Source organism: Pseudophryne corroboree, chromosome 12 (assembly GCF_028390025.1).
Source record: "Pseudophryne corroboree isolate aPseCor3 chromosome 12, aPseCor3.hap2, whole genome shotgun sequence".
NCBI classification, from domain to species: domain Eukaryota; kingdom Metazoa; phylum Chordata; class Amphibia; order Anura; family Myobatrachidae; genus Pseudophryne; species Pseudophryne corroboree.
In genome coordinates, this window is record NC_086455.1 from 12,493,983 (window position 1) to 12,519,370 (window position 25,388).

The 25,388-nt window shown below is 47.4% G+C and overlaps 1 protein-coding gene across 4 annotated transcripts in view; it reads left to right on the plus strand.

Moving 5' to 3' along the window:
* CFAP45 (cilia and flagella associated protein 45) overlaps positions 1-25,120 on the plus strand; it is a 43,397-nt gene extending 18,277 nt beyond the window's left edge. For 3 of the 4 annotated variants that reach the window (XM_063947008.1, XM_063947009.1, XM_063947010.1), the window contains 11 exons: positions 2,669-2,788; positions 4,361-4,494; positions 6,046-6,190; positions 7,485-7,655; positions 9,722-9,900; positions 10,876-11,005; positions 12,400-12,546; positions 13,052-13,165; positions 14,273-14,466; positions 14,549-14,773; positions 24,138-25,120. In XM_063947008.1, the coding sequence (XP_063803078.1) occupies positions 2,669-2,788; positions 4,361-4,494; positions 6,046-6,190; positions 7,485-7,655; positions 9,722-9,900; positions 10,876-11,005; positions 12,400-12,546; positions 13,052-13,165; positions 14,273-14,466; positions 14,549-14,773; positions 24,138-24,213 (1,635 nt within the window). In that variant the 3' untranslated portion in view covers positions 24,214-25,120. Of the gene's footprint in view, positions 1-108; positions 242-2,668; positions 2,789-4,360; positions 4,495-6,045; positions 6,191-7,484; positions 7,656-9,721; positions 9,901-10,875; positions 11,006-12,399; positions 12,547-13,051; positions 13,166-14,272; positions 14,467-14,548; positions 14,774-24,137 lie in introns of those variants that run through there. The other variant, XM_063947011.1, reaches the window with a different exon arrangement.
* Positions 25,121-25,388: the final 268 nt, after the last annotated feature.

The following is a 25,388-nucleotide window of genomic DNA, read 5'->3' on the forward strand; positions in this document are numbered from 1 at the left end:
GCCCGTAGCTCCTCCCCCTGGTGACGTAGCTCCTCCCCTCAATACGTCACAAGGTCCCTTCAGCCCCTCCGATATAGAACCAAATTCCCACAGGCCTCTGCCTGGAGATATGGCAGCACTAACGTCACTTCCTGTTACTCTCCACTGCCATGGGGATGGCTGAGGGAGGAGGAAAGGCCGGTTGCTGTGGCAACAAGTGTACACTACAACACTACAGCTGGAGCCTGCGAGTGCAGACATGGTGAGAGGCAGCTCCATATACTGTACCGTCATATGCTGTGCTAGAGTGCACTGATGTATACTATAATATACTGTAATATATACTGTACCGTCATGTGCTGTGCTAGAGTGCACTGATATATACTATAATATACTGTAATATATACTGTACCGTCATGTGCTGTGCTAGAGTGCACTGATATATACTATAATATACTGTAATATATACTGTACCGTCATGTGCTGTGCTAGAGTGCACTGATATATACTGTACTGCCATATGCTGTGCTAGAGTGCACTGATATATACTATAATATACTGTAATATATACTGTACCGTCATATGCTGTGCTAGGGTGCACTGATATATACTATAATATACTATTATACACTACAATATACTGTAACATATACTGTACTGTTATATGCTGTGCTAGAGTGCACTGATATATACTATAATATACTGTAATATATGCTGTAACGTCATATGCTGTGCTAGAGTGCACTGATATATACTATAATATACTGTAATATACTACAATATACTGTAATGTCATATGCTGTGCTAGAGTGCACTTATATATACTATAATATACTATTATATATACTGTAACGTCATATGCTGTGCTACAGTGCACTGATATATACTATAATATACTGTAATATATACTGTACCGTCATATGCTGTGCTAGAGTGCACTGATATATACTATAATATACTGTAATATATACTGTAACGTCATATGCTGTGCTAGAGTGCACTGGTATATACTACAATATACTGAAATATGTACTGTACCGTCATATGCTGTGCTAGGGTGCACTGATATATACTATAATATACTATTATACACTACAATATACTGTAACATATACTGTACTGTCATATGCTGTGCTAGAGTGCACTGATATATACTATAATATACTGTAATATATGCTGTAACGTCATATGCTGTGCTAGTGTACTGATATATACTATAATATACTATTATATACAATATACTGTTTTATATATACTGTAACGTCATATGCTGTGCTAGAGTGCGCGGATATATACTGTAATATATACTGTAACGTCATATGCTGTGCTAGAGTGCACTGATATATACTATAATATACTATTATATACTATAATATACTGTAATATATACTGTACTGTCATATGCTGTGCTAGAGTGCACTGATATATACTATAATATACTGCAACATATACTGTACCGTCATATGCTGTGCTAGAGTGCACTGATATATACTATAATATACTGTAATATATACTGTACCGTCATATGCTGTGCTAGAGTGCACTCATATATACTATAATATACTATTATATACTACAATATACTGTAATATATACTGTACTGTCATATGCTGTGCTACAGTGCACTGATATATACTATAATATACTATTATATACAATATACTGTAATATATACTGTAACGTCATATGCTGTGCTAGAGTGCACCGATATATACTATAATATACTATTATATACTGTACCGTCATATGCTGTGCTAGAGTGCACTGATATATACTATAATGTGTAAAGTGCATTATGTTGATAAGGACATTATTGTGTGTCATGTGTAAGGGGCATTACTGTGTGGTATTATGTGTATAAATGCATTACTAATGTGTGGCATTATGTGTATAAGGTGCTCTACTATATGGTGTAATGTATAGAAAGGGCCAGGGCTGCCATCAGAAACTGTGGGGCCTAGGACTGACAAAATAGATAGGGCTCCTCCCTCCCCCCAAAAAATATACTGCTGCACCGTTCCACCCCTATGTGATGTCATACATTGTGATGTTACATATAGGTGGACTGTTACGGACCTACAGGAACGGTTCACAGAGAGCTGATGCACAGATGAGGCTTGTTTTAAGAAGACCTCCCTGCGCAACAGCATGCTGTTGATTCTCAGGCTGGTGCAGCTCTACAGGTATTGGCGGTAGGAGCCAGGAGTGGGCCCCCTCTCTGTATGGGTCCAGGACACATATTGATTAGGGCCGGCTCCGATTACACATATGAGAGCTCTTGTTACCACCCTCGTCTAATCATGCAAGTAAAAGTGATATGTGACATCTAATCTATCTATCTATCTATCTATCTATCTATCTATCTATCTATCTATCTATCTATCTATTATCTCGGAAGTGGAACACAACACAACTGCTGTTTCATCCTCCTACTGAGGCATCTATGCACGTCAGAGAGATAAGGACATACAGTATACCCCCCCCCCCCAAATATATGCTGCGCCTCTGCATTTTCCTGTCGTTAAATGACACCCCTCAATCACAGCGCAGTACAATGTATTGTCCGATCACTGAAGTTACTTTTATTCCAACGTTATAAGTGCAGACACCAGTATGGCGACTATACGCCGTGGCGTCAGTCTCATCACTCCGCTGTGCTGACTCTGGTCACCTTTTTATGTGTTTACAGCCGGAAAGTGTGGTGGGGTCGCTCAGCTCCGGCTCCAATGGCTCCCAGCGGTCTAAAGCCTGGAAATACCGGACCAAAGCTCTGAGCTCGGAAATAGACGAGAGCCTGTTTGGAGTGAAGGTGAGTCTGTGAGCCCTGTCTGGGAGTGGCAAGGTCTGTGTCTTCCAGCGCAGATTTTCTGGCCTCGGCTACAGAGCTGAGACGGCCGACCTCAGTAGCCGTAGGCTTACTCAGATGGCCGGTGCAGTGACCGATGGTCACGATGATGATTCGATGCTGCGTTGTCTTCAGATGCTGTCAGTGGGTGTCTTTTGTCCTCAGTCCCATCCTGTGTCATTAGCGTATTTTATCATCGCTGCTGCATCTAAAGACAACGCAGCGACACAACCAGCGCCCACCTCTGATGAAGGCCCCATGTTCATCCGCTTCCACTCAAAAATAATAATAGGTGATAATAATGTTTTTTTTTAAATAGCACTTTTCTCCCATTAGGACTCAGAATACATATAAGAGACTTTAGGATCCCATTTATCAATGATCGCATTTGCAATTATGTATGGGCGATATTAGCGCTACTTTGGGTGAATGTATCACCCGGCACTGGCAGGGACAGAGCCCATCCCTGCGATGTGCACAGTGCACTTCCAGACCTTCTGCGCATGTGCACCTAGCCTCACCACCGTGCACAGGGACCATTTCCGGCGGAGGGTTCCTGGGAAACCCTGCCGGAACTACATGCAGGAGATTACGGTAGCTGCGAGGGCCAATATCGGGAATGCTTGATATATCGCACGGCATCGCAGCCCCTATAGAAACCTATGGGGGATGCAGCTGTGGGCGGCAATGGAGGGATCGCAGCAGGTATTGGAGATATCTGCTGCGATCTCTCTGTCGTACATTGCAGGGTTTTGTGGCAGTATTTGCGGCTGGCCCCCGAAAATGTGTTTTTGAGGACATAGTTGCAAATATTTGCCCTTATTTACCAATGAGTGATAAATTTCACTGTGAGTGATAAATTGCACCAGCCAATCAGCTCCTAACTTCCATGTCACAGGCTGGGTTTGAAAAATGACAGGAGCGGATTGGCTGGTGCCATTTATCACTCACAGTGACAGTTATCACTCATTGATAAATAAGGACAACTGTTTGATAAATGGGCCCCGTAGAGTCTGAGCTCCTTTACAGTTGGCCGTATGCTTATGTGTCCTAACATTCATTACACATAACCTATTTTACATGTAAGAGATCTTCCCTTCCCCAAGTGGCAGCATAGTGGCTGTGTCCTACCCATAACATAACAGACCCAGGGCGTTCTCATGGTAATTACCCCTGCCAGCGCTGGATGCGGTCACTTCTCAGGCCACATTTAACGAAGGCAGCATTTTCTACAGGCGGATGAACAAACCTGATCTGACAGCACCCGTCCTATTAGATTTCCTGACACTGCTCTGAGTTCATTCACAGGAGTGAGACCTTCGGGGTCCTAGACGAGGGACTCGCACCACTGCTCTGCTATACTCTGAGAAATAAAAGTTTGGGCATCTTCTGTGATATATGATTGTTTCCGTGGCTGCGTCGCTGTAACCTGTCACTGAGATCCCCCGCAGATATCCTGGGAACTGTTATATTGCAAGGAATAGATGGTTTGCTAAATGCCAGATGAATGATGCGGCGTATCTGCTTGTACTCCAGAAACTCCCAAAAGATGACACTCCGATTGTGCAGAGGGTCGAGCAGGGACGGCGTAAGACAGCGTCAGCACCGACGAGGGGCCACAAGCCTGAGACCATCCGAATTATCACCAGCGACTTGATTCGGGACCTCATGTAAGTGCCACTAGTAACAATTAGCACCACAGATCTCAATACCGCTGGTAGGACCTAATGCCCCTACCACACACACAGGACTATGCACAGTACTTACAGTCAGGGCAGGGTGATCGGAGAAGGTAGGAACCAGTGGTGTACTTAGAATATGTGCAGTGCAAACTGGCCCCTGGATCTGGGGGCCCACACTGCACACCCCACTCCCAACACTTACCCCTCTGGAATTCTGGAAAACGGCCAGTGTGTAGGTGAGGGCCGGAATAGAGGTGCAGGAGAAGAGGGCTGAGTGGACAGGAGGGAGGAGGACCTTGAGGATGAGATTTGGCAGGATTGTTGTTCCATGCAGTGGTGTCAGCCACAGCTTAATCCGGTATACGTTCAAGATTCCGGCTGTCGGGATCCCAGCAGATGAAATACTGACGCCGGAATCCCAACATCCGTCATGACACCGACATCCGGAATCCTGAACAGGTCAGGATTCCTACAGCTGGAATCCTGAATGTAAGTATGGCTGGGGGGCTAGGGTTTGGCTGTGGGGGGGGGGGGGGGGGTTAAGGAGTTGTGTTAGGTTTAGGCACTACGGGAAGAGGATTAGGGTTAGGCAGCAGAAAGGGGGGGGGTAGGTTTAGGCAATAAGGGGGGAGGTTGGGGTGTAGGGGGGGGAGTTTGAATACTTACACTTACAGTTATGTCAATGTCAGCATTTCTGATGTCTACGTTCTATCAAGGATGACATTTTGCAGGTGTCAACATTTTAACCATGTTGGCATCATCAATGGGAGGGTTACACTATGGGGGGAGGGAGGGTTAGGTTCAGACTGCGGGGTGTGTGTGTGTGTGTGTGTGTGTGTGTGTGTGTGTGTGTGTGGGGGGGGGGGGGGTTAGGCTGCGGGAAGGTAGAGTTAGGGTAACACTGCGGGGAGGGGGAGTTACTGACCTCCAGCTTCCCTGTTGGGATTTCAAGCAGTACCGTTTCCCAACCCCATGTATTTGTCTAGTTCTCCTGCAGGTAACACTTCCTATTTCCCCGTAATGATATACTGCGTTTGTACAACGTAGCCATGGGTATTATTTGTAATACTGGAAAAGACAGGGGGTGGCTTTTGGGTTGCGGTTTTCTTTTATAGTAGAGTTACTGTATGTTTTACATTAGCTACAATGATAGGTGGCCATCGAATGATCCTCCGTGTATGATCTCCATAGGTGATTTTATATCTATGGCAGTAAACCATCGACAGGAACCATTGATAGTTTAATAGTTGAAAGCATCCCTGCTGTGGGTCACTGGAAGGTAGTGGGCCAATCAAGGAAAGAGACCCTCCTCTGTCGATGGCAAAGCCATTGACCATGGATGACCATGCCTACTAGGCCCAATAATTTGGTTGCTATGGGTAACATCTTTTGTAACACCGCACTTTATTAAATCTGCCCCTCAGGATCTTCAGTGTGTAATGTGGATGTGACCTTGGCCTAGTTTTATAACTCTCATACTCCTGTCACCTGGATGCTGTGCGTGACCGTGTATAATATGACATATTTCCCCATTTGCAGTGTTCCCAAAGAGGACCCCTCCGGGATGTCCCTAATCATGAGTCCCCAGGATTTCATCCGCGTCAGGTCAGCAGCCCGCGTCCCAACCAAGGAGGAGCGTGAGAAGGCAATGCAGTACATGAAGGAGGAGAATGAGGCCAACATTGTAAGAATCCAGCCTCAGATGCCTGCAGGGAGACTTTCCCCAGAGTCACGGGATAATGAGGAATAAGTGTGATAATAAGCAGCATTGCATTACATTAATAGTGTCACTTACACATTCCCATAGATGCTGTATTGTGAAGCATCAGGAAGATCTTTAATTGAATTCCTACAGGCGGCAAAATGCAGATAAGCCACTCCTGGTCAGATGGGACTTCCACTAATGCCATTTACTTAGATTCCCTTGACTTATGGTTTACTCACTGGGTTTTAGAACGTGTCAGTCTTGTGCTGAGGCCCAATGTCCACCAATCCCTGTAGAGTTTCATATCATACTTTTTGGACTTCACGTATGGGGAGATCAAAGTGGCTAGTCCAGTGATTGCTGCAAAGTCATGTGCGCCGTCATGGACCCGGCTTTGAATTCCCCACAAATGTGAGACTTTCTGGGATTCTGGGGGCAAATAGGCAATAATTCTTCATACGATGATCAGAAAATCGTGTCCTGCACTGATGAGCTCTAGTGATGCCACACCCTATTACTATATATATATATATATATATATATATATATATATATATATATATATATATATATTGTATAGATATAGATTTTCTGTTTAAATGATGCATCCCAGATGTTTTCTCCTGTATAGGAGTCACTCATTTGCATTTTGTCCTTAGGGCCTAGTTTATAACTCTTGTCTCCTATGTGTTTTGCGTACAGCGGTTGGTTCTTATTACATGTCACTATTTTTAGACGTATACAATGATTATCCATATACAGTGCCAGCTTGTTATGCAGAACTTTACAGAGACTGTTTAATCATTGAAATCCGCAATGGAAAGCGTTAGGTAAAGGTTCTGAGATGACGGAACCGGCGGTGTTTCCGTGAGTTCACCAGTAAATGTAGCGAGGCAATCAGTTCTACGGTAACACCCGTCTTTTACTGATTGCTGCTCTAAATTTAGCAGCAAACTCAACTAAATCACGCTGGTTCCATGATATCCGAGCCTATTACATAAACCCCGGTACACTATGTACAAAATATTCTCCTTATTACTGTCTAGGTACAAAGATGGCGATTTACCAAAGCCTGCAGAGATAAAGTGGAGAGATTAAGTATCAACCAATCAGCTCCTGTCTTGTTACAGGCTGTGTTTGAAAAATTACAGGTAGGATCTGATTGGTTGGTAGTTTATCTCGCTCCAAGCTTTGATACTGTACTGTATATCTCCCCTTATCGGACAAGCCCTTTGGATAAGGCTGACGGTAGACTTTCTCTGCTCGTTCTCAGGAAGCGATTAATGAGCGTAAGACCACGATGAAACAAAAGGAGATGCTGCGCAAGAAAAACGAGAAGCTGAGTGACCTGGAGGAAGAAGCCCAGCAGAGGGCGCAGTATCTGCTTCAGAGGGCCAACGCCATGCGGATGGAGCAGGAGGATGAGATCAAGAAGCTGAACGAGGTGCGTCGTGATGTCGTATATCTTTGTAGCCGCAGATAAATGTACGCGTACACCCAATTCGTGACTTCATTTTATGGGCTGAAACGGCAATCATGAGAAACCAGCCTATCCATTAACTGGAAACTGGAGGTATTACTGAGGCGTGAAGCTTTTTGAGCCTCATCCATCAGTAATATCACTATTTCCAATTAAACTGATAGGGCGAATATTGGTTCACAAAATTTGTCTAGCATCCTACTGGGGGACACTGGAACTTTGGAGTATTTACTGTAGGTCCTCAGAGAGGGGATCACGTACGCAGCGGATTTGCGAAAATATGCAAATGACCGAGACGCCTGGTATTCCGGTATTGCAGTTGTAGGCTGAGACACGCTCCGAAAACAGTTGCGGCACACCTGCGTCCTTGACACCACTCCCCATTACCACCCCAAACGGTCATTGACTACCAATCACTTTGTGAATAAATCCTCACTATGAACGACATCGATAAGGGACCTTGGCGGCGAGCGTGACGCGTGCGCATTCTGCCGATAATCACTGGCATTGCGTCCGCATGTCTGAATCAGGACCATTGTCTTTCTGATTTTAGGCCGTGGTCGGTCTGCGGAAGAAGAGGCGTTCCTTCTCTTGTTGGATGTGGTCAGGCCTCCTGAGGCGTTAGGTTAATAGGACTTTTTGATGGCTGTTTGGTCCCCCATGATGCAGTTGGTCTGCGGCTCAGCAAACCATTGGTAGCTGGATTGCATCAGTAATTCTCTAGGCTTGTGCTGGCGCAGGAAAGGGTACATGAGGGTACATGATACAAGATGGCCGAGTGGCAAATAGGTGGCGCTGTAGGGTCCTCTGTTGCTCTGTCAGGCAGACACACCTACGTTCCATCTCTACAGTCATAAGTCCAAAGCATACACTCCCGTAGCTCATCTTTGGGATGTTCCCATGGTTCCAGTGTCTCCCAATTGGCTGAATGAGAAAACATGATTTTAACACATATGTTCCATTGGAGGGAAACTGGGCTAGCCAATATAAAGAGGGAGGAGGTCAGACTTCCTAAAACGCCCAAACTCCTGCCTGGCTCTGAGTCGGACGCATCTGTGGGCGCTGTTCCGGACGTGTTTATGCTAAAACCACCCAGTTACTGCCCATAAATGCCTACGTCACTGGCAGTGTGGTTTGCAGACAGACGTATCGTGCGCAGTAGCAGATTTTTTGGGTTTTCCGCATGCGCAGGACATTAATATCTACGAGATCTGTGCGCACTGTGACTTGCGAGCGTCTCAGAATCAGCCTTTATACCCTCTGGGTCCAGTGTCCGCAGTTACTACAGAGAAAAGGATTTAACGTAATCACAAATGCCCTTTTATGGAAACATTTCTTATACAGGGCCGAGTTCTACATGCGCCTGTACCCAGTGGAAAGCACAGTCCTTCTGCAGCGAAAGTGCAGAGCTAAGGTCTATACTTTATCCTTCAAATGCGCTCTCTAGCTCAGGGGATTTTGGTCACATGTAAGTGATTGCTGGACTATTCCTGATAATGTTTAATCAGTGCCACCCCCTGAAGTCGGTCAAACATGTCCATTCAGTCCTGGTGATGTGTGTAAATATACACATTGGCAGGAATTACGGTACAATAGCATTGCAGGTTTTCCTCTGTGCCTCCTATGGGCTGCAAAGGATAATCGGTAATGTTTTGTGGCCATGCGTTGCCTGGGAATACTACTACGTACTATATATTGTTATTTGTACAGGCTCCTAGGAAAATCTGAAGCTGTGTTTTACTTGGCGCTCTCAGGCTTTTACCAACTACAAAGTGCACAATATCAACTCTCTAAAATAATTCTGTAACCCGGTATTTCCCAACCTCGTTCCTCAAGACACACTCCTCTCCAGTCCAGGTTTTAATGATATCCACGCTTGAGCACAGATGGATAAATCACAGTAACTGAGGCACTAGTTAAGTCACCTGTTCTCAAGTATGGATAGCCTTGAAACCTGGACTGTTAGTTTACTTGAGGACTGAGACTGGGAGACACTGATGTAGCCCATGTACAACTTTCTCTGCCAACAGATGATTCTAAATGCCAAGTGCTACGCCATCTGCGACGCCCAACTTCTGGAGAAGAAGGTGATCTCCAAGGAGCTTGAGGAGGAGCGGAAGAGGCTGGACCAGATGATGGAGGTGGAACGGCAGAGAGCCATCAAGATGCAAGAGGAGATTGAGGAGAAAAGGAAGCAGGAGAAGATCAGGTAGCGTTGCTTCTTATCACAGATATTGGGACCATCTTTAGCTTTGGCCACAGATGATGTGTTATCAGCAGCGGTATCGGGCAATTAGCCCAATATTGCAGCATGTGAGGGACCAAAATCTTGTGATAAAAATGCAGTGGAAACAGATCGGATGATTATTGAGCATATTGAAGAATGTGGTCAGAAGACAACTGCAGATGGCTGGTTTGGCCCATGTATGAACTGGGCTCTTTTTGTGTTAGCTGGCACTGGGCCTGAGGGCCTAATTCGTGTTTGTACGCAACACCGATGTTTCGCAATGGAGTGATTATCAGCAGACTGTGCATGTCCCACGCTCGCACTGACTATACGTATAGTGATTGACAGGAAGAGACCGTATGGGGGAGGTAAAGGGGGAGTGGCGGCCAAAATGCAAGCGCGTAATGGCCATTTTCAAAGCGTGTATCTGCCTTCGACTGCGATCATGTACGTAGAGAAACATGGTGCCAGTGTCGCTACTGCCGCGGACAGTCTGCTTAGCCATAGGTCAACCTGGGTATGAATTATTAAATCTACACTGAAAAGGTTTACAGTCAATAGGTCTACCACTAATGGTAGACGTGTATTAGGTCGACATTTGAACCCTGTCGACTTAGTGCATGTCTACCATTAGCGGTAGACCTATTGATTGTAGACCTTTTTAGTGTAGATCTATAGTCCGGATACTGGTCAACCCTAGGAGTCAATGTTCCTCATTATTGCGTCGGGGCAGCGTATGTGAACGCAGTTGCTGAAGTATTTGTGATGGATCTGGTGGCGTCTTTATCCGGTTCTGGGTGGCGTCTTTATTCGCGTCTGGGCGGCAGCTTCACTTGCGACGTTTAGCAGTTCTGTAGCCTGGAAAATCGCAGCTGCAAAGGTGAGTGCCCTGATCCTGTAGCCGACAACTGGTACATTGTATCCTATAAGCGCTGTGTGGCTTCTTCCTCTCTGCAGAGGGAAACATCACATCATCCAGCAGATAGGAGAGAACCAGGAGTCCAGGATTATGCAGGAGGAGCAGAGGGAGCAGGAAGCTCAGCAGATGCTACAGTACCTGGAAGAGCTTCAGATGGAAGATTATAAGGTAGGTAGGCTGTGTTAGGAGAGCGTGTGTGTGTGTTGGGGGGGTGAGGGGGGGGATTGGGGATTGTATCAAAGTGGTTCAAGCGCTACACCATCCTACCACCACTACCGGCGCCACTTCCATGGGCAATATTGCTGTGTCAGTAAGGAGCTATCTCTACTGATCTAAACTTTACTTACTGACGCGGGAGCAATTTGCTTATTGTTTTCCTAACTGCCTGTAAACGTACCGATACTTGGCAACCAAACGACAGTTGGGGTGATTCCGAGTTGATCGTAGCCCATAGACATGCGGGGGGACACCCAGCACAGGGCTATCCCGCCCCGCATGTCAGTGCCGCCCCCCACCCCCCCCACGCACAGCGCCGATGCTTTTGCACTTTAGGAGTAGCTCCCGGCCCGCAACTTTAGCGTGCTGACCGGGAGCTACTCGACGCTCCCCGGTCCGCAGCGGCTGCCTGTGATGTCACATAGCCGTTGTGGCCCGCCCCCCTGCATGGTCCGGCCACGCCTACGTTGGCTGGACCGCACCCACGAAACGGCGGCCACGAAACCGCCATTCAGCCCCTCCCCCCCGCCCAGCGACCACCTCTGCCTGTCAATCAGGCAGAGGCGATCGTAGCACAGCGACGGCCTTCGGCCATCTGACATGCGCCGATGCACTACTGCGCCGGCGCAGTTCTGATCCGATCACACCGCTGTGATTAACTGCAGCGTGCGATAGGGTCAGAATGACCCCCAATGTCTACATTCGGTGCTAGCTGACTTCATAAGAAAATATTTCGTTAAGGGGCGGAGCCAGTATAACTATATCACATCAAATGTTATCAAATAATTACATAAATTATTAACAACAAACACGCAAGGTGGATCACAAATACCAGCACCACTAGAGTTGTGGAAATGGTTTAGTTTTATAAGTGCAAAATCATCTCTGAAAATAAATGTAGTGTATAATGAAAAGTCCCAACACAATGTGGAAGACCCTCTTTCAGACACTGTATAAGTGACTGCTACTCGCGGTGATTAGGGGGTTTATTTACAAAAAGTCTGGTTCTAAAATCTGGCACTTCCAATTGTGCTTATGCCTAAAATTTAAAAGGATAATACTTTTACTAGCCGTGCTTTGCTAGTAAAATCATTGCCCTTTTAAATTCTGAACATTAACACGTCGAAAGCGCCGGGTTTTAGAACCATATGCTTAGTAAATAAAGCCCTAAAATCTACTTTAAAACATTACTGCCTCACCGCACCGAGGTTAAATTCCCAATCAGGACCCTATCTGTGTGGGGTTTGTGTGTTCTCCCAGTGTTTGATGGGTTACCTCTACAAATAGGTGTATTAGGCTGTATCTCTCTTCTCACCGCCCCTGTGGTCCCACTTATTCCCGACCAGGATATGGAGCGGAGGAGAAAGGAGCAGCTGGAGATCCAGGTAGAGATCAAGCGTATTAATGCTGAGAATGAGAGGAAAAAGATGGAGAGGCAGGAACAGGAGAGGCTGGCGGATCTGAGCGTCCTGGAGTACAACAAGCAGAAGATGGTACTGGGGGAGGCCGGAGACTCCGCCTCCATACACTAACAGCATTTACAGTCAAAGGAACTCTAACCTCAAAAATGTTCTGTGCACAATTGTAATAATATGTAGTGTATGGATTAGACAAAGGGGCACATTGTGGGGTGTTATGGTCAGCAAACCTCACTGGGCTTTGCTTGCACCTTTGTGGCTAACCCTCGTTATAGTAGCATTGAATCTTCCCCAAAGTTATTCCTCTGTGCAGGCTACGTGCAAATTCAAGTAACTGTATGTGATCCCTTTTCTTGACGTTGTCACTCCACCAATGGAGAAGAGAAGGCAAACAATCAATCTGTAATTACTGCTTTGCAATTAGACTTTTTTAGTAGCATTTTAGAAACTACATAATGTTTTACAGTGCAGACAATATTTATTTCACCAGGATGTCTGTGGGTGGTCATGCTGCTGCTTGTAGTTCCACAGCCGTCGTCTACCTCTGGTAACTACTTTTTTTTTTTTTTTCCATTCACAGGCCCGAGAGGCAGAATATGAAGCTGAGCAGAAAAAGATTAAAAAGGAGAAAGAGCTGGAAATCGCCCGTCTCCGAGCATTACAGGAGAGAGCCGGCGACCACCGAGCAGAGCAGGTAGGTGATCTTTTACTCTGATTAGGTCTGAAATAGAGAAACGCTGATGGGTGGGAGTAGATGTTCTGCAGAAGTTCATTACATTATTTTAATAGCAAATTGTGAATCTAAGACGTAGTAGGCAGAACTAACTCGATGAATTCACTAATTGACCTCTGTTGCTGTTCCGAGTGGGTTAGGTCCGGAGACAGAGATGCTCGCTTCAGGTCCTTCCACAACATTTTGATTGGATTAATGTCAGGACTTTGACTTGGCCATTCCAAAACTTTACATTTATCCTTCTGTAACCATTCTTCGGTGGAATGACTTGTGTGCTTTGGGTCGTTGCCTTGCTGCGTGACCCACGTTCTCCTGAGATGCAGCTCTTGGACAGATGTCCTGACATTTTTCATTTAGAATATTCTGGTAGAATTCAGAATTCATTGTCCGATCAATGATGGCATGTCATCCTGGTCCAGATGCAGCAAAACAGGCATAAGCCATGGTACCACCACCAGCACCGTGTTTTACAGATGGTATGAGGTTTTTATGCTGGAATGCAGTGTTCTCCTTTCTCCAAACATAACGCTTCTCGTTTAAGCCAAAAATCTCTATTCTGTCCACAAAACAATGTTCCAGTAGCCTTCTGGGTTGTCCAGGTGATCTTTACTTTAGCAGACTGCAGATGGGCAGCAATGTTCTTTTTGGAGAGCAGCGACTTTCTACTTGCAATCCTGCCATGCACACCAGTGTTGTTCAGTGTCCTCCTGATGGTGGACTCATGAACATTAACATTAGCTAATGTGAGAAAGGCCTTCAGTTGCTTAGAGGTTACCTTGGGTTCCTTTGTGACCTTGCTAACTATTAGATGCCTTGCTCCTGGCGTGATCTTTGTTGGTCGACCACTCCTGGGGAGGGTAATAATGGTCTGGAATTTCCTCCATTTGTCCACAAACTGCCTGACTGTTGATTGATGGAGTCCAAACTCTTTAGAGATGGTTTCATAATCTTTCATTGTTTGAAAAGTCGGTTGGGTGTTGTTTATTCCTGTCTATTAGATAGGGGAAAACAGACACCCAACTGACTTTTCAAACAATTGAATACCCTCCATTGTCTCTTATCTTCCAGGATGCTCTTCGAGCAAAAAGGAACCAAGAAGCCATAGAGAGAGACTGGCGCCAGAAGGAGAAAGAGGAAGCACTGAAGCAGTCTCAAGTTAATTCCATGCTACGGAAGACACGTCTGGAACAGGTGGCGCAGAAGGAACACTTCCTGGCTGTGCAGGCACAGCGGGAGCGGGCAGAGTTTGATAGGGTTTTAAGGTACGGAGAACTGAATCTTTCTCTAAGCCAGCTGACAGCAGGAACTCAGATGATTGTTCTCATTTAACTTTTTCCATGCTAGGGTCCAGCACGAACTGGCCGAGAAACAACTGAAGGAACAGGAGGAGAGAACCAGCAAATTGATGAAACACGCAGCACAGTTGAGGCGTCAGGTGCGGGAGCATGAGCAGAAACAAGTTATGGACCGTATAGCTTTCTTTGACGAGGGCAAGAAGTTGACGGAGGAAGCACGGCAACGCAAAGCGCGTCTGGATGAAGTTAAGCAGAAAAAGCTGGAGGAGTTACGGTGAGTGTAACAGAGTGTGTAGGGTAGAACAGAAGATGTACCATTGCAGAGCAAACACACTAAGACCTTTCCTGCAGTCATGGAACATGGAAACGCATGTTCTGATTGCAGTTACAGATGGGTCTATGTTTATCTTGACCGTTAATAGGATTAACTGAGACTGGGCAGTCAGACTTAATCCCCTGCTGTAATGACTTAATCCCCTGCTGTACTGTTCTCTGTATTGTATTGCAGCTGAGAACAATAGATGAAGGGTTTGTGTAAATAAACCATGGTGTGCCTAGGTGCAGCAAATTAGCCAAGATAACCGTGGACCATCTGTATCTCTCCTACTACAATTCAGTGGGACTGTACATGTAGCCTTATTTCCATTGCTGTACTAATAAATAACAGAATAATTATAGAAGGTTTAAGCTAGAGCCCTCTCATTGTTGTGGAACTCTAGGATAACCTCTAGAGAACCTCAGGTTGCAGCACATCCTAACAGCCAACGTCTATGGAACATCAGGTTCCTACAAATCCAGCCAGATAACATCTACAGAACCACAGGAAGCAGCACAGCCTAGCAACCGGCATCTAGAGAACCTCCGTTTGTAGCTCACCCTGCCAGCCAACATTCAGAGAACCTCAGGTTGCAGCACACCGTGCCAGCCAACATCCAGAGAACCTCAGGCTGCAGCACACTGTGCCAGCAGACATATAGGGAACCTCAGTTTGCAGCAGGGACGTGCGATGAGGTAAATGGCTCAGGAGGCACTGGCTAGTACCAGAGCCAGATTTACACACAATATATGAGCCGAAGCGTTCATATGGGCATTATACACAGGTGCAGCAGTATATACATGTGGGCATTATACACAGGTGCAGCAGTATATACTGCTGGAAATTTGGTAAATTTTAATCAGAGATGTGCAGAAAAGGTAGGCAGGTAACACACTGCCCACATCTAGAGGACCTCAGGTTACTGCACACTGTACCAGCCAACATCTCCACAATGTGCAGAAAGATGTAAATTTAGGAAGGGGTGAGTCCTAGCTTGCTTCTATGAGGGGAATTCAATTGTTTAATCGTTCCCAATCTCCCATCTAAAGTGACAGGATATCGCGTGGTGAAATTCAATTGTCCACCCTTATCGCGCTGATCGCGCCCATTATAGTTGGGTTTAGGCGCACAAAGCACCTAAACCCGACTAAACTAATGGGCGAGAGTGTGAAAAGATCTGTTTGGGCGCCCAAATGGGTCTCTTTACACGCATTTCATCTCGCCACCTCTGTGGGGGTAGCGAGCTGAAATTAACTTCTCGCGCCCTTCAGCAGCAACATTTGAATACCTGCCGGAGGGCGCTCGCAGGTCCAGGGACCCGCTGTAACATTTGAATTCGCCCCTATATATTATTGTAAACAAAAAGCTGTCCAGTATTTGTCCTCTATATGGAGAAGCAGGTTGTACAGTATTTCTCTTACGTCCTAGAGCAGAGGTTCTCAAACTCGGTCCTCGGGGGCACACACGGTGCATGTTTTGCAGGTCTCCTCACAGAATCGCAAGTGAAATAATTAGCTCCACCTGTGGACCTTTTAAAATGTGTCAGTGAGTAATTAATACACCTGTGCACCTGCTGGGTTACCTGCAAAACATGCACTGTGTGTGCCCCCGAGGACCGAGTTTGAGAACCTCTGTCCTAGAGGATACTGGGAATCCATTTAGTACCATGGGGTATAGACGGGTCCACTAGGAGCCTTGGGCACTTTAAGAATTTGATAGTGTGCGCTGGCTCCTCCCTCTATGCCCCTCCTACCAGACTCAGTTTAGAAAATGTGCCTGGAGGAGCCGGTCACGTCACTGGAAGCTCCTGAAGAGTTTTCTACATTTATTTTATCTTTTTATTTTCAGGCAGGACTGGATGGCACCAGCCTGCCTGCTTCGTGGGACTTAGGGGGGGGGACCTCTTGAGGGGTTAATGGTCCCGTTCCCCCCTGACAGGACACTAGCATCTGAAGTAACTATTCGCAAGCCCCACCACGGCGAGCGTACATTCCCGCACCATGCCGCCACCCCTAACAGAGCCAGAAGATAGAAGAATGGTGAGTACTAAGCCGGCGTCCCAGTTAGCGGGTCGCCGGACATTATGGCGGCATGAGGGTACGGAGATGCACGGCTTCTGTGGGGGCGACAGGGTCTCCAGACTCGGTACACAGTGCGGACGCACTGCTTCTGAGGGAGCGAACGGAGCCGAAGTACACTACGAGTGTACACAGTACCCGGACTAGCGTTACAGACTTCAAAGGTGGCAGACTCCATTTTAAGCACTAAAATTACCTCAACCAGTATAAAAAAGTGGGAAGACCGTGCGCCATTGAAAGGGAGGGGCTTCACTATGAGCGGATCCAGCAGCTCACCAGCGCCATTTTCCCTCTGCAGTGGACACGGACACTGACTGACAGGGATGCGCAGCTCCTCCGGAGAGACTCCAGAATTACCTCAGTGATAGGAAAAAATGGGAAAATCCACCAATAGTGGATGCATCAGTAAAAGACGCCGCTGATCGCAAAATTGAGACTACACTCAAATCTTGGTGTACAGCTGCAGGGGTGGCCCAGAGACCCACTATAGCATGTGGGTGGATTACGCAAGCCATTGCAAAATGGTCGGATAACATAATTGAGGGGTTAAATACATTGCCTCAAGGGGAGATTATTTTACTCCTGCAACATATACAGGACTCTGCAAATTTTATGGTGGAAGCCATAAAAGAAATAGGATTGCTTAATTCACGCACCACTGCTATGGCAGTGTCAGCACACAGAGGCTTATGGCTATGCCAGTAGACTGCTGACGCGGACTTCAAGAAAGATGTGGAAGGTCTACCCTTCACAGGAGAGGCCTTATTTGGAGATGAACTAGACAAATGGATCTCCAAAGCTACTGTGGGTAAGTCCACATACCTTCCTTCTGCAGCTCCCCCAGCCAGGAAGGCTTACTCGGGAACTAATCTACAGTCCTTTCGGACTGCCAAATTTAAGGACAAAGCCAAGAGGCGCTAGAGGTAAACCACCAAGAACAACTGCCGGTTCACAGGAGCAGAACTCAAGCTCTGCTACCTCCAAAGCATTCCACATTACGGTGGGCCGCGATGCCTGGAGGACTGGCAGGTGGGAGCCCGACTAAAATTTTTCAGTCACATCTGGACAACATCATGCCAAGATCCCTGGGTCATAGATCTTATGTCCCAGGGCTACAGACTGGAGTTTCAGGAGCTCCCACCTCACAGATTCTTCAAATTAGGCTTACCAGTTTCACAAGAGGCAAGCATAACCTTACAGGACGCCATTCAGAAACTGGTACAGACTCATCTGCAAAACAAGGGATATTATTCCAACTTGTTTGTAATACCAAAACCGGACGGCTCGGTAAAACCGATTTTGAACCTCAAGTCGTTGAACCCGTACTTATGAGTGTTCAAATTGAAGATGGAGAAATTCCTAGTGTCTCTGGATATCAAGGATGCGTACCTTCACATTCCGATCTGGCCGCCTCATCAGGCTACATTACGGTTTGCACTGCAGGACTGCCACTACCAGTTCCAGACCCTGCCATTTGGTCTCTCCACGGCACCAAGAGTGTTCGCCAAGGTGATGGCAGAGATGATGTTTCTATTCCACAAACAGGGAGTGAACATAATTCCGTACCTGGATGATCTTCTGATAAAGGCACCGTCCAGGGAGGGGTTGTTGGACAGCATTGGCCTCTCAACCAGACTACTCCTGGATCACGGGTGGATTCTGAACTTACCAAAATCTCACCTGGAACCAACGCAGAGGCTCTCCTTCCTGGGAATTATACTGGACACAAAGTCTCAGAGAGTGTTCCTTCCATTGGAGAAGGCTATGGAAATCCAGTTGATGGTTTGGGCTGTCTTGAAGGCAACCCGGATCTCGGTGCATCTGTGCATTCGCCTTCTGGGGAAAATGGTGGCCTCTTATGAGGCGCTTCAGTACTGAAGGTTTCATGAAAGGCCCTTCCAGCTCGATCTGTTGGACAAATGGTTCAGATCGCATCTTCACATGTACCAGAGGATCTATCTGTCGCCAAAAGCCAGAATCTCCCTTCTGTGGTGGATACAGACTTATCACCTCATCGAGGGTCGGAGGTTCGGGATTCAGAATTGGATTCTGCTAACCACAGATGCAAGCCTCAGAGGTTGGGGAGCAGTCACCCAGGGGGTGCAGTTTCAAGGAAGATGGTCAAGTTGGGAAGTCATCCTTCCAATAAACATCTTGGAACTCAGGGCAATTTACAACGCCCTTCTGCAGGCCTCATCTCTACTTCGGAATGAGGCCATTCAGGTCCAGTCGGACAATGTAACAGCGGTAACGTACATAAACCGACAGGGCGGAATGAAAAGCAGAGGAGCAATGTCAGAGGTACCAAGAATTCTCCTCTGGTTGGAGAAACACGCCGTGGCGTTGTCGGTGGTCTTTATTCCGGGAGTAGACAACTGGGAAGCAGACTTCCTCAGCAGACACGACCTGCACCCGGGGGAGTGGGGCTTCCACCCAGAGGTGTTCCAGTGGTTGACATGTTGGTGGAGATATCCACAGATCGACATGATGGCCTCTCAACTCAACAAGAAGCTAAAACAGTATGTTCCAGGTCGAGATACCCACAAGCAGTGGCGGTAGACGCTCTGACAACTCCGTGGGTCTACCAGCTGGTGTACGTGTTTCCTCCACTTCCTCTGATCCCAAGAATTGTAAAGAAATTAAAAAGGGAAAAGGTTCAAGCAATCCTCATTCCTCCAGACTGGCCTCGAAGAGCCTGGTACGTGGATCTTCTCGAGATGCTGATAGAAGATCCGTGGCCTCTACCTCTTTGCGAGGATCTTCTGCAACAAGGCCCGTTCGTCTATCGAGATTTACCGCGGCTATGTTTAACGGCATGGAAGTTGAATGGCTGATTCTAGCCAGGGAAGGGATTTCGGACAAGGTCATCTGACTATGATCCAAGTCAGGAAGGGGGTAATGTCTAAACATTACCAACGTATATGGAAGAAATACGTCTCTTGATATGAGAGCAGACAATATTCCGCGGTGTAATTTCATCTGGGACGTTTCCTGCTTTTTCTACAGTCGGGAGTGGCTGTGGGCCTACGCCTAGGTTCTATTAAAGTCCAGATTTCGGCTTTGTCTATTTTCTTTCATAAACAATTGACTTCTCTCCCTGAGGTCCAGACTTTCTTGAAAGGGGTTCTGCAATCGGTCTGGTTTGAACCGTTACAGGAGGTTGACGTGGAAGACCGTCACACTGTTGGCTTTGGCCTCAGCAAGACGTGTGTCGGAGCTAGGGGCATTGTCTCACAAGAGTCCCTACTTCAATTTTCCATGAGGACAGAGCTGAACTCAGGACTCGTCAGAAATTTCTTCCTAAGGTGGTGTCTGCTTTTCACATCAACCAACCTATTGTGGTTCCAGCTGTTACTGACACCTCTGCTACTTCAAAGTCTTTGGATGTTGTGAGGGCTTTGAAGGTGTATGTAAAGAGAACAGCTCGTCACGGAAAATCCGACTCGCTGTTCCTTTTCTGTGTTCCCTATAAAATTGGGTGTCCTGCTTCAAAGCAGTCTACTGCACGCTGGATCAGGCTCACTATCCAGCATGCTTATTCCACGGCAGGATTGCCGGTTCCAAGATCTGTACAGGCCCACTCCACTAGGTTGGTGGGTTCTTCTTGGGCGGCTGCCCGAGGTGTCTCGGCTTGACAGCTCTGCCGAGCAGCAACTTGGTCAGGTTCGAAAGTGTTTGCCAAGTTTTACAAGTTCGATACTTTGGCCTCTGAGGACCTTCAGTTTGGTCAATCAGTTCTGCAGGAACCTCCGCACTCTCCAACCCAGTTTGGGGGCTTTGGTACTTCCCCATGGTACTAAATGGATTCCCAGTATCCTCTAGGACGTAAGAGAAAATAGGATTTTAATCACCTGCCGGTAAATCCTTTTCTCGTAGTCTGTAGAGGATACTGGGCGCCCGCCTGGTGCTTCGTTCTTCCTGCACTGTTACTTGGTTAAGTAATGTTATTGGTTCAGCTGTTGCTGTTCCTGTTTCAAGTTTGGTTAGCATGGCTTTCCTCTTGTTTTGTGTGTGCTGGTTCGTAATCTCACCACTATCCTTTTATATGCTTCTCTCAATGTATGACCGTCTCCTCGGGCACAGTTTCCTAGACTGCATCTGGTAGGAGGGGCATAGAGGGAGGAGCCAGCACACACTATAAAATTAAACTGCCCAAGGCTCCTAGTGGGACCCGTCTATACACCATGGTACTAAATGGATTCCCAGTATCTTCTACAAAAATAATAAATGCATTTGCCCCCCTTGGATTGCAAAATATGGTTTGCTCCAGGTTCCCCACCCATTCCTTTCTTATTGCTGCCCTCATATCTTCTATAGCTACCGTCATACTTGCCTTATGCTGGAACGTTGTGCTGCTGCTCCACTGTGCACCCTTGGCGCGAGATCTGCGTCTTTGTACACAAGTGACAGACATGAGACACCTCCAGTGGGCGTCTTAATACAAATCCCGGTGGCTGTGACATTTGCATATATCCACACAGCTGCAATGTAGAGAATCCAGGGCCGGTTCGAGGGCCCTCTGCGCCCCGGCAGGGAATGGGGGCGTGGCTTAATACAGGGGGCGTGGCCAGTTACGCCCCCTGTACAGTAGAAGCGCCGCTTAAATGCTGAGCGGTGCGCGATGACGTCATCGCGCACCGCACAGCAAAAGGTCCTCTCCACGAAGGGAAACTAGACGCGTAGCGTCTAGTTCCCTTCGCGGAGAGGACCTTTGCTGTGCGGTGTGCGATGACATCATCGCGCACCGCTCAGCAAAGGTCCTCTCCGCGAAGGGAAACTAGACGCTACGCGTCTAGTTCCCTTCACAGGGGACCACAGCCGCAGAGCCGGGGGACACAGCGGGCAGCGGAGGGCACAGCAGTGGCGGATCTTGCCATGGTGCGGCGCCCTCCGGATGGCGCAAGCGCCCTCCGGAAGGCGGCGCCCCGGGCAAAAGTCCTGCTTGCCCGTGGCAAGATCCGCTACTGAGAGAATCACAGCATACCTCCCAACTGTCCCGATTTTCGCGGGACAGTCCCGTTTTTCGGGGACTGTCCCGCTGTCCCACCCATGGGCCTCGGTGGGGGTGGGGGTGGGGCAGTTGGGAGGCTCTGTCTCTCACTGCCCTGCTTAGCAGAGCAGCGGTGAATAGACGCTATGCGCACAGCGTCTATTCACTGGAGTCAGAGTGAGAGGGGGCATGCTAGCGGCTCACAGAGCGCTGGGCATGCCCCCTCAGTGACGAAAACGGGGGCGTGGCTCGCGATCGCTGGTCCTCCCGTGAAGCCACACCCCTTTTAATAGGGCACGCCCCTTTTATGGGAGCACAAGCGGCTTCGCCGCGCGAGTGTCCCTCTTTCTCCTAGTGAGAAGTTGGGAGGTATGTCACAGCTGCAGCAGCATTTGCTCCATCTATGAATCGGGCCCCCTGTTCCTATGTTGCTCGGACAGGAAGTGAAGAAATGAGATCACACTTCCTGTCAGAGCGCGGCATTCTGGGGCCTTCTGCCTGATGTCTCCTCAGAGCGCTCTCGCCAGGGTATCCGGTCTATAGATCTACACTAAAAAGGTCTACAGTCAATAGGTCGACCACTAATGGGCAACATGCATTAGGATGACAGGGTGTTTTACATGTGTACAACTTTTGCTGCATTTACTATCCATGTCACAAACTATTACTTCAGTAACCACTGAGCCCGGGGCTGACGAGATGGGCCAAGTAGTTCTTATCTGTCATCAGATTTTATGTAAAAATTCTATGAGCCCGAAGCGTGGCGGGCGAAGCGAGCCTGCGAGGGGACGTCTTTCAACAAATTAGGGTAAACATTTTTTAAAAACACAAAACAACCAAATGTTTTTTGTGTGTCGACCTTTTGAACCTGTCGACCTAATGTCTGCCCATCTATCTTTTTAAGGTCTATCTTCTGTATCACACCCCTCGCCAGACTGTGCAGTCAGGCTAGCTTCATGTAATTAGCATCTGAGGAGCTGACAAAATATGTGCCCCCTTCAAAAAAAAAAGAAGAGAAATAAAACATATATAATATAAAAATTCCTCTGCACATACTCTGAGCAGCACTATGTTAAGCCCCACAAAGTAATGTCCCTTCACCATAACAGCCCCCACAGTAATTCCCTTGACACCATATTATGCCCCTACAGTTATGCCCGTCACCATACTATGCCCCCACAGTTATGCCCCTGTCATCATATTATGCCCACATACAGTAGCAGATCTTGCCACGGGCAAGCAGGACTTTTGCCAGGGGCGCAGCCTTCCGGAGGGCGCCGCACCATGGCAAGATCCGCTACTGTCCCCCCTCTGCCGCTGTGTCCCCCGCTGGTCCCCCCACAGTGAAGGGAACTAGACGCTGTCCGTCTAGTTTCCCTTCGTGGAGGGGACCTTTGCTGTGCGTTGCGCGATGACGTCATCGCGCACCGCACAGCATTGTGGGACTGGCACAGACGCTAGGGGTCATGATTGACCCCTAGTGTCTATGCTATGCTATGGGAGAGACGTCATGACGTATCTCCCATAGATCCGAGGAGAGGAGCGGCGGTGGCGGAGGTCTGCAACGGCCGGGACTCAGGAACGGGGATTGTAAGTATCCTTCTTTTTTTTTTTTTTTTTAAGCAGCGCTACTGGGGGCACAAATGGCGCTACTGGGGGCACAAATGGGGGCACAACTCTACAGGGGGCGTAACTGACCACACGCCTGTATGAAGCCACGCCCCTATTTGCTGCCCGGGGCGCCATAAGGGCTAGAACCGGCCCTGCCCACATAGTAAATGCTCTATGCCACAGTACCTGCTTTCAGGTGTTTTGCTTATTATCAGAGGTTTTGCTTGTTGTCAAAGGAACACCCCTCCGGGATGCCGCCATGGATCTGCGGCCCTGGCGGGGGCCAGTGTTTGTGCCTGCCCCCTTCAACCTTTTGAAAATGTCCCTCCAAAAATGGCTGCCGCTCCCTCTAGCATTTAAAATTAACGGTCTCCTCTGAGGTGGCGGCCATTTTGAGAGGGACATTTTCAATACTTGGACCTGGGACCATCTCAGTAGCGGGCGGCATGCGGTCCGGGCCATCCACTCTCTGTCAGAGCAGTCAGGCCCATGACAGTTGTGCCCCCAGCATCCCCCCTGATGGCGGCCCTGCTGAGGGGAGTTACACAGTGGGCAGTGCTGCAAAAATCACCGTGATCCATCAGCGACCTTCCATTATGGTCAACTCCTGCCATAATACGTTATTATATTTGCTCTCTTACAGTATGGCCGGGCTCCCAGACAAGTACTGCTCAATGGTCGTACGAAAAGCTGAGGTCCCTATAACCAGCGTCCAGTGAGGAGGAGGGGAGGCCGAAGAGACCCCAAACACAGCCCATCCTGCATCATTGTCACCTAGCCGTCTGATCTCTGCAGATAAAGCCTGTGTTTGTCTGTTACCTTCATCTGTCTCTTTCATGTACATCACTGATCTATTAGGTCGTCATCATTATTATCATTTAGTATATATTACGTAGTCCACTTCTCTAGGTACAAACCAGTCAGGGGTCTTGTATCTGCACACACACATACACACACACACACACACACACACACACACACACACACACACACACACACACACACACACACACACACACACACACGCGCACGCTCTATGTGATAAACACAACATTTTCTATGTCACATGTTAAAGCGGTTGCTCAGTACATGATTCTGTGTGTGAGCATAAGTGCTATAGTCTCGTGTGTTACATAGTTACACAATGTTGCTGTACTCTAATGGCTGAAGTAATTACAAGGTGCACTAAGCAGTTGCTGTTACCCATAGCAGCTAATCAGATATCAGCTTCTAATAGACTACTGGAGCCAGACAAATGGAAGCTGGCCTCTGATTGGTTGCAGCACATCATTGCTCTTTGCACTGTGTTCAGGAACCCGTCCTAGGGGAAGTATTACATAACAGGGTACAGTAGTGCCGGGACCCAGCTTTGGTCGTATGTTCTGGACTGTGTTAGAAATAGGATGAACTCACTGAAACCCTAAAGTCTTATTTGACAAAGGGAGCCGTAACCCACAGTAACCAGGATTACGCTTCCTCTTGTGTAACCCATAGAGCGGGTACTAGCAGTCAGTAAAAAGGTTACATTTGTGCCTGTTAGTAAATACGATTGCAATTTTTATGACCTACAAATATCTGTAAATCTGGTGTTTATCAAATAAAAAAGGTTATATCCCTGTAGTGTAATATTCTGTATTATATACAATAACTGCAGTATAGGTGGATGACCTGGTACACCAATGGTCCCATAAATGTTCCATCCAATATCGTTATCGCAGCACCGATTGTAAATATGATATTTGTGGGATTTGGTACCTGTCACCTGCACAATGTTACTGTGTATTACACCTGTGTGACTGCAGAAGTGTCCACATCTGCCATCCTCAAATCGCAACAGGTAGCCGTGTTTGGCGTGCCTTAGACTTTGCGACCAAGCCGCTCCATGCGGCTCGTC